Below are 13,699 nucleotides of genomic sequence, written 5' to 3'. Positions count from 1 at the left end.
TCTTCCGGGTTCTTTACATGAATGAATTAATGTGGCAGAGCATATATATAATATAAATATGATATAAATATATCTATTGTTAAAAACACTGTATTTTACAAATAGCTTATATTTTACACTGAGTTTTGTATAAAAGGAGATTTACTTTCTCGTTATTTATCATTGTGTTGTGGTAAAGAATCAGTGAATAAAGAGTTGCATTTTTTGGCTGGGCATGGTGGCTCATGCCTGTAATCCCCGCACTTTGGAAGGCTGAGGTGGGTGGATCATGAGGTCAGGAGATTGAGACTATCCTGGCCAACACGGTGAAACCCCATCTCTACTAAAAATACAAAAAATTAGCCGGGCGTGGTGGCAGGTGCCGGTAGTCCCAGCTACTTGGGAAGCTGAGGCAGGGGAATGGCGTGAACCCGGGAGGTGGAGCTTGCAGTGAGCTGAGATCTCAACACTGCACTCTAGCCTGGGCAACAGAGCAAGACTCCATCTCAAGAAAAAAAAAAGTTGCATTTTTTAGGCTAACAGGAGACTGTGAGCTTTGTGAGGGCTGGGACCTTCTCTACCTTCTCCACCACTGTATCCCCACCATCAGGAACAGATCTGACACTTGACAGTTGCTCATTATGTACTTTTTGAATGACTGACTGAATGAACATTGTATGCTTTCAGGACTAGTCAAGTGTCAGCTTACTCACACCGCTTCCTCGGTAATACTTTCTGTCATCTGGCTTGTTCAAGCTTTGTTGTTTTTTTTTTAAATAGTTTTGAAATGTTAAAAAATAATTTGCTTCCCTTCCTACTTCCTTATCAGTTTGTGTTTAGGAGATGATATCAGGAAAATTAAAGAAGTATAAGGATGGGGTTGATGTTCCTGGTCAAATCATAATCATTGTATTATCAATTTGGTTGCCTTGAGAGAAGATGTCAAATATTTTGGCCAGGTGCAGTTGCTCACACCTGTAATTCCAGCTCTTTGGAAGGTTGAGGTGGGCAGATTGTGTGAGCCCAGGAGTTCAAGACCAGCCTGAGCAGCACAGGGAGACCTGTCTCTACAAAAAAAAAACAAACAAAAAAAACCAAATATTAGCTGGGCTTGGTGGTGTGTGCTTGTAGTTCCAGCTACTTGGGAGGCTGAGGTGGGAGGATCGATTGAGCTTGGGAAGCCTAGGCTGCTTCCACTGAACTCTAGCTTGGGTGACAGAGCAAGACCCTGTCTCAAAAAAAAAAAAAAAAAATATATATATATATATGTCTATGTATATATACACATGTGTATATGTATATATGTATGTGTATGTGTGTGTATATATATATATATAGTAGGTACATTAAAAGTTTACCAAGAAAAAAGTAGAACTGTGTAGGCATGTACCCCCAATATATATTAATTTTCATAAACCTTATGAAGACAGCTTATTTTCATTTAGCCCCCTTTGCTTGGGAAACAGCATTGTGCTTTGGAGGAAGGTGCTGGTTATAGAGAAGGAGGTAGTATTATAAAGTAGGACCTAGGCCCCTCTAGATCTAAGAACTACCCTTCTTCATCCTCCTAGAACCAGAGACTCATATGGGGGAATTAGAATTTAAAAAAAAATAAGTTAATTGAAATTTTTATCTGATAGATGGAATTGTGAAGTAGATGAAACCGATGCTTGGAATTGACTATGAACTCTGCAGTTGAATGAAGCTTAAGAGTAAAGCAGCCTGCTGTCAAATTGTGTCATGGTTCGAGATGTTCACTAGATAGGGAAGAAAATTGTTTTTCCATCTTCCAAGACCTGTGTATGTTTGCATTATCAATATGCAGACTTAATACATAATATAAATTCTTCAATTTGCTGTATTGATATAAATATTGTATTTAAAAAATAGTGGATGTTTTACACTGAAAACTTTGTGTAAAAGAAAATTATTTATAACTGTAGTTAAGTAAAGCAGGTTAGCATTTGGAGAATAGTTATAGCTTAGTAGCGTAAGTGGACCAGTAGCTAAAATAAAATAAGATAGTTGTGGGTTTATAGCTATATTGGCTAAAATATGTCTCAACCTTATGGACTTGGTTATGATTTTATATATAAATATATATAAATATATATATAGTATGCTATTGGTAGCTCACAAATTGTCACATTATTGTTCTATATTTACAGTGACTATTTGTCTTTTCCATTTAGATTTATGGAGAGAATTCTTCTTGTGCAGGAAGAGCATTGAGGAATATTATTATCGTTCAAGCAGCTGACCTGATAAAGGACAGAGTGAACCTCAAGGGGTTTTACAGGTAACACAGTTTTCTAACACCTTGTCAGAAATTCTCTTTGATGAAAAAAAAACCACCCTGTGTTAAAATTGTAACCTTGATCAATGAGAGGTGGACAATATCAGTAGTAGGAGGGTTTGTTTGTTCTATTGGGGAAACTGGTGGTGACTTTTCATTAAACTTAGTCATGCACTTGTTTACAGTTTGACTCCTGTTCTGAAGTTAGGGCATGGAATTTCCAGCCCCAAGTGTGGATGGGCTCCTGAGAGAGTCTCTGCTCTGCTTCCTCTGAGATGTGATATTTTGCAGCAGGTGAGGGGGTGGTGCTACATTAGGGTCTTTAATAAATATAGATCCCCTCTTTAGGGACCTTATTGAGGCCCTGAAGGGATGCCTTGGGCAGAGACATGCTCTAACTCTCCAGGTGAGAGTGGGCCTCCTCCTTGAGTGCATAAGGAGCAGGGAGAGACAGGTTGGCATAGGGATGGCAGGTGTCTACCTGGACAGAGGTATGAGAGTAAACAGGCAGGTAAATGGCCAGTTTTAAAGTACAGCTGGACCAAGGGCATAGTCACTTAGACTTGATGTGCATTTTATGGAACAATTTAAAGAAAAAACCAAAAGTAAATTATTAGCTTTTTGTTTTGCCAGATAAAGATATTAAGCCACACCAAATGATACCAAACTATGAAAGAAAACAAAAAGAAAAACCACTACCATTTGTTATCACTATTCTATTTCAAAGAAATGACATGTAATACCCATCAAGAGTAAGAAGAGGACTCAGGATTCATGACACCCAAAAAGTAGAAAGTTCTCAGAATAAAAGATGTTCCTTTATGTTAAATAAACTTAGCTTTATGATAAACTCATTATAATATTTCTGTTTCTGTTTGCTGGAGATTGGAAAAAATTTTATCATGGCTTGGGTTTTTGGGATAGTAATTCCCAGACTATCAGAGTAAGACCACCGACCCCCTTTGTACTGAGGCATAATTTTTGTATAGTAAAATGCGCAAATCTTAAATGTAGGCTTGAACTTTTATTTATTACACACCTGTGTAATCATTATCCATTTAGCCTCTATCCAGATATAGTGGATTTTCATACCTCAGAAAGTTCCTTCATGCTTCTCTTCAGTCAGTAACCATTCCCTGCAACCATTTTTTTAACATCACAAAATCGGCAGAATCTATATTCTTCTGAGCCATTAATTTAGCAAATCCAAAGTGTGGTGAGAAACCCCAGTGAATTAACACTTTAATTAAGCACATTTAATCAATCACATTAGTATTTACATAGGTTTTGAAAAATATGCCATAGGCTAAACATGCCTATTCTGTTTACAAACAATGCTTTTGTGTGCATGGACACATGGAGCTCTTTAAAAAGCTTCAAGATCTACTGTTTTCCTCCCATTAGGGATTCGTAGCTCAAGGTCTGAGAACCATGAGGTTAGAGCTCAGACCAAGTAGACAGGACAGCGAGTAAAAGGGCTGTGGTGGTTGGACTACTTCACATAGAAACTCACTTTAAAAAATAGATGATGGCATCACCTTTAGAAACATCTGACTTCTCCTTTTTTAAAAAACTAAATTTATATGTGTAAGTCTTTGAGTATAGTCATGAGCAGGCTCACAGTATTCATTTTATTTACATGAGGCCATGTGTAATATTGATCATTATTCTCATTTTTTCCCCCTTTATTGGATCTCCATGGATAGAGATTGAAAAAGGATTGGGAGATGAACATTAATCAGGTTCATGGAAAAAAGGCCATCTATCCAAATTAGAACAGATTTAGGATTTAACGAGAATAGAATGGGAGACAGCGTGTGTTTTCCTGTGATCTGGCCAGGACCACCATTCTTTTCTAATCTAAGGACTCATTAATATTCTGGGTTTAAACATGAAGTTCTCATGTGATTACCTAGGGATGAATCATTTTCATTTGTCTGGTAGTAAATTGAGGTAAAGTATTCCCCACATACCACGTGAGAACTCACTTTAAAAACTTTGAAATGCTTTCTATTCACTTTGTACTGTAGAAAGAATCAGACTGGTTTCTGAGATGTCATTTCTTTTGCACGAATACGTCACTAAATACCATCACCCAATTTATTTTAAAGATTAGTGTCGCATTACTATGAATTAATTGCTAAAAATCTAACTAGAGACAGGAGGATGCTAAGATAAATCAAATTTTCAACTCTGGAGATTGGGTAAATTCATGTTTTGTTAAGCAGTCACATGGGCTTTGAGCTGATCACCCCCATATCACAATGTTCCTACCTAGTATTGAAACTGGGGTCAGATCTGCATGTACTTGGAGCAGTTTCTGAATTGAGTATAAGACTGAAAATACACTGTGGGTAGGAACTGCTGTCTGTGTTTAGATTGTTCTGTTCCAACCATCTCTCTTTTCTTCCTCACTGCTCTCCCCTAAGTCCTGTAGATTTAGTTATTTTAACTAGATTGTAGCAGGCATGGGGACAAGGCATTAAATGCAGAGACAACACCACCTCATTTTGTATGCTTTGGTGATATTAATGATAGTGTTTACTTTTACTCTTAATGTTTGCCCTGGGGTAGGTGGATCCTTATAAGTGATTTAAAACATAACTTGATAAAGTCAGTGGGGGAAATAGAAAGGGATCATGTGCAACAGAAACAGTAGCTTGCTCTGAGAGTGGGGCTCAGTTTTTAATTAATATTGTCACGACAGTACTGTGTTCTAGCATATTGAGTCAGAGCCCTGCCTCCCCAAAACAGAGTGAGCCCTTCCCAATGAGAAGGGGGATCTGGGGGACTGGGGCTTTGTGGTCACCAGCATCACCTGAGAGCCTGTTAGGAATGTGGAATCTGGCCAGGCGTGGTGGCTCATGCCTATAATCCCAGCACTTTGGGAGGCTGAGGTGGGTGGATCACCTGAGGCCAGGAGTTCGAGACCAACCTGGCCAACATGATGAAACCCCAGCTCTACTAAAAATATAAGAATTAGCTGGGCGTGGTGGCAGACGCCTGTAATCCCAGCTACTTGGGGGGCTGAGGCAGGAGAATCGCTTGAACCCAGGAGGCAGAGTTTGCAGTGAGTTGAGATCATACTGTTGCCCTCCAGCCTGGGCGACATGAGTGAAACTCGGTCGCAAATAAAAAGGAATGCGGAATCTGAGGTCCCACCCAGTCTTACCGCATCAGAATCTATACTTTAAGAAGATCACCCAGGTGACTCCTAAGCAGAGTTTTGAGAAGCCCTGTTCTAAGAAGCTTCTTCCTTATCACCTGTGAACAAACAAGCAGCTGTATCCATCTAGCCACCTTTGCAGTTTGACAGTTTAGTTTGTTTAGTAAATGCTTTATTGTGTGCTTTCATAGTCCAGGTGATGTCAGACACTCAGAGCAGGCTAAGTAGCTGCATTGTTCTGAGAATATGAATTAAGATGATACGGTGTTTAATCCATGAGATAAAAGTGCTTTCAAAGCCCTGAGATGCTGGCTAATTGGCAGAGGTGCTGAGGAATTAATTAGTTAATTAACACTTTGAACCTTTAACATGAAAGATATCCTATAGAATTAGAAGTTAAATCTTGACTGTTTGGTCTAATTGCCTGTTTTGTTGCCATCTATTTTCTCATTTTCTCTAAAAAAAAAATCCGTATATTTGACTGTTCATCTTTATGCTGTCTTATGCTAACCTGCAACTGAACATGTCTAGAATTGGCTTAATTGCCTTGGAGTATCTTTCAAATAGTGACACTTTACCAAATATATTCTAGCTTTTGATGAAAAGCTAGGATGTTTGATCAAATATCTTTCTTCACCCCAGAAAATGTAGCATCCATGGCAGTTCATATTGTTGGTTATGGTGTGATTCTAGGGTATTTGTAACTTATGTCAATCACAAGAGACAGCAAAATAGGCAATATTTTTCTACTTTAGAAATACAAATAAATGTTGGCATCTCTTGGTCCTTCAGTACTGCATATAAAGATAGTCATTATATGATACATTATTTTAAAAAAACATTTTGGCCAGGTGCTTGGCTCATACCTGTAATCTCAGCAGTTTGGGCAGCTGAGGCAGGTGGATCACTTGAGCTCAGGAGTTCAAGACCAGTCTGGGCAACATGGCAAAACTCAGTATCTACAAAAAACAAAAATTAGCCAGTGGTGAGCACCTGTACTCCCAGCTACTCAGGACACTTAGGTGGGAGGATCTCTCAAGTCTGGGAGGCAGAGGTCGCAGTAAGCCGAGATTGCACCACAGCACTCCACCCTGGGTGATAGAGTATGACCCTGTCTCAAAAAAAATTTTCTTTCATGATCTTTTCTCATAAGGGAGAGTGAAATTTGATGAAATTTCTGCAAATGACGAAACATTTCAGAAGTTTTTCTTTTTGTTTTCCCCCTGAGGCTCGTATGTATTTGAAAAGTAGGCATGATGATACTGCCTATAATACCCAGGTTATGACATTTTTTTGAATATAGTTGTGTGTTTTAAGACAGATTACAAAGATAATTTTTCATGCGTGGTTGGTGGAATCCAACACATCTGGGTTTATGGTTATGTGACCTGGGCTGCTTAACTAGTTACATTGATTATATTAAAAAGACTAACAATCAAATTTATTGTTCTTGGAGTAAATTTTAGGGTTCAATCTTTGTTTGAAGAGTAGCAAACAAAACTCTATACCACTGACTATGGTCCCAATTTTGTCTAATCTTGGAATTACTTTGTTCTCAAAAGGACTAGATAAAAATCTATAAATAGTTGAACCAAAGTTTATCACCACCAACTTGAGGTATGTAGCTTAGCAAGGTAAAAGCATTATCTCTGTATAAAAGGCTGCTAAATTTATTCCTTCATTTTTCAAACAAATATATTTTGAGAACTTACTGTGTATTGTGGACTGTTCTAATTGTTGGGAATTAATAGTGAGTTATATAAAGTCCCTGCTCTCCTGAAAGTTATTCTCTAGTGGGAGAAGCAGATATTGTTCATTTGTAAAGATATATACTTACTAAATGTTAGGTGATTTGATGAAAAAGTAGAAGACAATTTTACTCTCGTTTCCCTAAGGAAGTGATATTTGAGCTTTAATCTGAAAGATGAATAAGAGGTATATGCCATTTATTCTTGGGTTGCTTGTTTAAAAAAAGCAAGCACATGAAAGGAAAGGTATTATATATCATTTTTTTTTTGGCAAACGGATGTCAGCAATATCTTACTGTGAATGGCTTTGCTTTTGTTCAGGAGGAGCTGCGTTGGGTCAGAACTGGTAGACTGGCTTCTAGAACACTGTCCTTTCGTCCAGTGCAGATCTATGGCCATAGGAGTCTGGCAACTCCTACTGGACATGGGAATTATGTTATCAGGTTAGTATTATGTCTTGAAGGCACAGCATCATTATTTTATTAAGCTATCAGATGAAAATACACTTGATTTTCTAGAGGATGTTACAGTCTGGATGGAAATTATTTTTGAAGATAAATATTTGTATTCTCTCATTTTCTAAGTGACGGGTCATCTTTTGATTCACTTATTTCTCTTACAATTCTTGTAAAAATTATTAGATACTTGCTGATTCATAGACTAATAATACCTGTAGGAGTCCTTCCTCTACTTCCTTTCTTCTGAAGTCAATATGCTGCTTACAAACTTTTTTCAAAATCAGTGACATCTTTAGTTGCTCTAAGTGTGTGATTTATCTTGTACTTAGGATAATCATCAGAAACTGGTTTTATGAGTGGGATGTTATGCCATTTTAATTGGCTAAGTAATCATGAACACTTTTATATATGACCTATGAAAATTAGCTGTTTAGACTGAATAGAAAGTAGTTGTTAACTGGCAACTAAAATAAATGACGGATATCTGTTTTCTTAGTTGAGCCCAGAGAATTGAAGGATTAGAAACCGAGCAATCTGGATTATTTATTTAGCCCAGTCTCTCAGCTGCTAGTTGGTCACTGAAAAGCCCTTTTTCCCTATAGGTAACAAATATCAAGGGCATACCCCTGGTCCTGTTGTGAAAGAATGGTACAGATATGGATGTGGGTGTAATCTTCTTAGATAGTCAATAGTACCTAGCACCTAATACTCTTATTTATAAAATTAGTGAACTACCTTTGAGGAATGGAGGTATTATTAGAATACTTGATAGTTTCAGGCTTTTGGTTAGCAAAACGTTTTGTACTAATACCTTTTGGAAAAATCTCTAGCTCTTGATTCCTTTAAAACAGGGTTTCCCCACCTTGGTAGTATTGATATTTGGGTTAGATAATTCTTTGTTGTGAAGGGCTGTCCTGTACATTGTAGGGTTTTTTTTTTAACAGCATCCCTTTTTTCCACCCTCCAATACTAGTAGCACTCTGCCCCCCAAATGTAACAACCAAAAATGTCTAGACATCACCAAATGTCCCCTGCGGGAGGCACAGTTACCCTAAGTTGAGAACCACTGATCTAAAACTTGCCATTGTGTTGTATTTCTGTATTACTAAATTAATTAAATATACTAATTTGCTTTGGGACACTAAAAAAGATTTCTCCCCATCCTCTTTGAATTGTTATTGATTTTATCTGCACCTGTCTCTGAAGCAGAAAAAATATAAATACATGTGAATATGCTGGCCAAAGCTTCTAGTAGTAAAAATAGACTAGTCAGTAAGTCCTTTCCAATTCAATGAGATTATAAACATGAATGAGCTTAGAATGTATAATTATAGTCTTAACCCTGATTGCTCCCAATTATTAGGGCTTTCAGTTTATCATTTGAGTTATTACTCTCTGAGTAATATCCTTTAAAAAATTGATCTGTACATTTTTTGTTTCAAACAGTGGACCAGCATCTGTACTTTCAAGATACTTATGTTTTCTACCAGTTTTCCTCTGATGAATGTAGCTACTTGTACTGTGAATTTGAAAGAGAAGAAGAATGGCAAAATGGTGTCAAGCTTTTATTGCAACTTGTGCCTCTCATTCCTGCTAGAGGTGGCATCTGTGAACTGTAAGTAGAGGCTCTCTTGTGCCATTGTATTCTTACACTTAGACCACATTTACCATGTCTAGGGACTATATTCTGCTCTTTAAGATCACTGTCTCATTTAAGGGGAGTTACTATCCCCATTTTTCAGATGCACATTTAGAAAGATAAAATAAATTGCAGAAAATTAAATCCAGCTAATAAATAACTGGTATTCAAATCCAAGAAGCCCATGCCTCATCATCTGTACCATGTGGTTTCTAAATTATCATCGTTACAGGAGTAGATGATCTAAATTAAGAAAAAATATACGATTGGGCTTAAGTTGGAATAAAATAGTAACTCCCATCCTATTTACTATCCAAGTCGTGACTTTCCTAAGAGCTCGACAGAATGTTTCTGAAAATAATCTAGAAGCAACATTTGGCAAATTAAAACACGTGAATCATCACATGAAGATACTGAATCACTATATGATTAAAATGAATTAAAATTAATTAGGGAAGGCTTGGGAACAGGACTTGAGTCATAATGTGGTGATTCTGACATGACTTTGTTTATCCATGGTGATAGCTTATTTTAGAATTATGAGTTATGGATTAAAATTTCAGTTAAAAACTTTTACATATGCAGAACACTTCAGTGTCCAGAATGCTTTCCCATATTGTTGACTCTTTCACTTCTATGATATTAGCAGGCCAAGCAATATGGTCTTTATGTCATAGATAAGAAAGTAGGTTCAGAGAGAAATACCTGTATAACCACAACAAGGGTAACTCTTATTAGTTAAAAAAATGACAATTGACTGTTGAGAAGGAGGTGGAGCAAGATTATGGAATTGAAGTTTCCACCAATTGTCTCCCAGGCAACGACCCTAATTTAACAACTATCTACACAGAAAAAAACACCTTCATAAGAACCAAAAATCAGGTGAGCACTCATAATACCTGGTTATAGTTCCATATTGCTGAAAGGAGCACTGAAGAAATAGAAAAAACAGTACTGAATCACTGATACCACCTCACCCCCACCATTTACACCAGCGTGTACAATAGACACAAATAAAATTAAATACCTAGGAACTAACCAGAGAAGTGAAAGATCTCTAATGAAAATTGTAAACACTGATGAAATAAATTCAAGAGGACACCACAAACGGAAAAAATATTTCATGTTCATGGATTAGAATAATCAATATTGTTAAAATATCCGTATTACCCAAAGCAATCTACAGATTCAATGCAATCCCAACCGAAATACCAATGACATTCTTCCCAGAAATAGAAAAAACAATTCTAAAATTTATATGAAACCACAAAAGATCCGGAATAGCCAAGGCTACCCTAAGCAAAAACAACAAAACTGGAGGAATCACATTACCTGACTTCAAATTAGGCTACAGAGCTATAGTAACCCAAACAGCATGGTAATTGCATGAAAACAGACACATAGATCAATGGAACAGAATGGAGAGCCCAGAAACAAACCCACACACCTACAGTGAACTCGTTTTCAACAAGGTGCCAAGACATACACTGAGAAAGACACAGTCTCTAATAAATGGTGCTGGGAAAACTGGCTATCCACGTGCAGAAGAATGAAACTAGACCCCTATCTCTCACCATATAAAAAAATCTAATCAAAATGGCTTAAAGACCTTTAGAGCTCAAACTGTGAAACTACAAGATTGGGGAAAATTTTCAGGAAATTGATCTGGGTAAAAATTTCTTGAGCATACTCCACAAGCACAGGCAACTAATGCAAAAATGGACAAATGGGATCACATTAATTTGAAAATCTTCCTGCACAACAAGGATACAATGCACAAAGTGAAGAGACAACCCACAGAATGGGAGAAAATATTTGCAAGCTACCCATCTGGCAAGGGATTAATAACCAGAATATATAAGGAACTCAGCGCTATAGGAAAAAATCTAATGATTCAGTTTAAAAATGGGCAAAAGATCTGAATAGACATTTCTCAAAAAAAGACATACAAATGACAAACAGGTTTATGAAAAGGTGTTCAACACCACTGATCATCATAGAAATGCAAATCAAAACTACAGTGAGATATCATTTCACCCCAGTTAAAATGGCTTATATTCAAAAGACAATGGCTTCTGTTCAAAAGACAGCAATTACAAATGCTGGGGAGGATGTAGAGAAAAGGGAACCCTTGTACACTGTTGATGGGGATGTAAGTTAGTACAACCATTGTGGAGAACAGTTTGAAGTTTCTCAAAAAAGTAAAAATTGAGCAACCATAGTATCCAGTAATCCCACTGCTGAGTGTATACCCAAAAGAAAGGTTATATATCAAAAAGATACCTGCACTCCTGTGTTTTTTGCATCACTGTCCACAATAGCTGAGATTTGGAAGCAACCTCAGTGTCTATCAACAGATGAATGGATAAAGAAAACATGGTACATATACACAATGGAATACTATTCAGCCATATAAAAGAATGAGAGATAGTCATTTGCAACAACATGGATGGAACTGGAGGGCATTATGTTGAATGACGTAAGCCAGGCACAGAAAGACAAACATTGCATGTTCTTATCTGTGGGGTCTAAAAATGAAAGCAATTGAACTCATGAACACAGTAGAAAGATGGTTACCAGAGGCTAGGAAGGGTAATTGGGGATTAGTGGGGAGGTGTGGATGGTTAATGGGTACCAAAAAGAAAGTTAGAAAGAATAAATAAGGCCCACTCTTTGATAGTGCAACAGGGTAACTATACCAATAATAACCTAATTGTACATTTTAAAATAGCTTAAAGAGTGCAATTGGATTTTTTGTAACTCAAAGGATAAATGCTTGAGAGGATAGGCACCCCATTCTCTATGATGTGCTTACACTGCATGCCTGCATTGAAACATCTCATGTACCCTGTAAATATATATACCTACTCTGTACCCAGAAAAATAAAAAAAGAGAAAAAATAAATAAAATCTCCTGTTAAATGACAATACTGAATAGTTAATATGGACTGCTTTTAGGAGAATAAATAAGCTTCAGAATATTAATGAGACTGTGCTAATAGAAAGGTTGATTGTAGAGGATGAATTTTAGGTCAGGCACTGTGCTAAATGCTTTATATTCATTATTTTACTTTCAGAAGAATGTTATAAGACAGGTACTATTATTATCTCTATTAAATAAGAGAGAAAATTAGGTACAGAGATCGCGTAACCTGTCCAAGGTCACACAAGGATTCAGTGGAGTTTTAGTGTTTGAATCTGTGTGTGTCTGGCTTTAATGACTGTGCTTTTAACACCTGATATTATGTGTCTTTCCCCAGAAGTTAGGGGATCATTCTAGGACCCCTTCCTATAAAACTATAAACAGAAGCTATAAAAGTGTTAGACCAAGCTCTGGTGAAATGATTATGGATTTCCCATCACTGCTGTCTATAAAGGGCCTTGCAATAGTAAAGCAGAATTCAGATGTCATTCAATTGGTCTGACTCTAGGAAATGTCCTGTATTGTGATATGCTCTTAATATAGGTCAGAAGCGTCCTGAGAAAAGTCAAGGAGCAGTTCAATGAACTTTAACAAGCTTTCTAAAAAGGAGTGGCAGGATTTTAAACCAGAGATGGCTGTGGCTAGCTGTGACTGTTTGGGACTGGCATTCTTCAGCAGCTCCTTTCAGCCTTTCCTGTCCTGCACACAAGATGGAGGTGTGCATAATCCCATGGGCATGCCCAGATTCACCGGGGCATAGGACTGTGGAAATAAACTTGCAAGCTGTCCTCGTGATTTAACTCCACCTCCTTCTCCCCCACTCAGAAAACAAATTGGAATGCCAGTGAAATGACCTTGTTATAGAGAAACCCTGGGTCTACTCTAATTTCTAAAAATGAAAATTTTTAAAATTTGCATCCTAATAGTAACTCCAGATTACTTGCAGTCTTTTGTCATACTGACCACTATAAACACAAATCTTAGGCTCTGGAGTTGAGAATTGCTATATAGCATGCCGTGTTTATCAGCAAGTTTTTTCTGTTGGTGTGAATGTGTGCATTTGGGAGTAGTAACTGACTCATACAGCAAAATTGTCATTGGGGAACCTATGGACCTGTCTGTTCTAAAGTACTAAATATATAAAGATAAAATTATTGAACCATTGCAGGTCTCTTCTAGAGAGAGACAGTATATACCTTTTTTTTTTTTCAATACTACAATCATAAGCCAACTTTAATGTTATGGTAGAATGTTTTTGGCCTAATTTTGGAGATCTAAGCTTTGGCTTATCTAGACTTGGAATATACTATGATCAGAGAAAAGATGTCCATGGACATTGTCTTCATTCAGTTGCACTGTCCCAGTACTTTCTATGGTTGCACATGCATGATCCTATCCCATTCTTTTCACCTCTAACCCACACCTCTTTACTTCCTCATGCCAGTGTGATACTCTTGCTCTTTCCTCTGCTCTTCTTGCCTTTTTCCAGT

The 13,699-nt window shown here is 37.2% G+C and overlaps 1 protein-coding gene across 1 annotated transcript in view; it reads left to right on the top strand.

Annotated features, from left to right (window-relative positions):
- Positions 1–13,699, top strand: part of RAPGEF5 (Rap guanine nucleotide exchange factor 5) — a 241,341-nt gene that overhangs the window by 39,814 nt on the left and 187,828 nt on the right. The window contains exons 3-5 of the mRNA XM_003252640.4: positions 2,172–2,278; positions 7,511–7,632; positions 9,094–9,262. Of these exons, the coding sequence (XP_003252688.2) occupies positions 2,172–2,278; positions 7,511–7,632; positions 9,094–9,262 (398 nt within the window). The remainder of the gene's footprint in view (positions 1–2,171; positions 2,279–7,510; positions 7,633–9,093; positions 9,263–13,699) is intronic.

This window comes from Nomascus leucogenys, chromosome 11, assembly GCF_006542625.1.
Source record: "Nomascus leucogenys isolate Asia chromosome 11, Asia_NLE_v1, whole genome shotgun sequence".
Classification (NCBI taxonomy): domain Eukaryota; kingdom Metazoa; phylum Chordata; class Mammalia; order Primates; family Hylobatidae; genus Nomascus; species Nomascus leucogenys.
The sequence above is the reverse complement of the archived record's forward strand: the minus strand, read 5'-3'. Positions and strand labels throughout refer to the sequence as shown.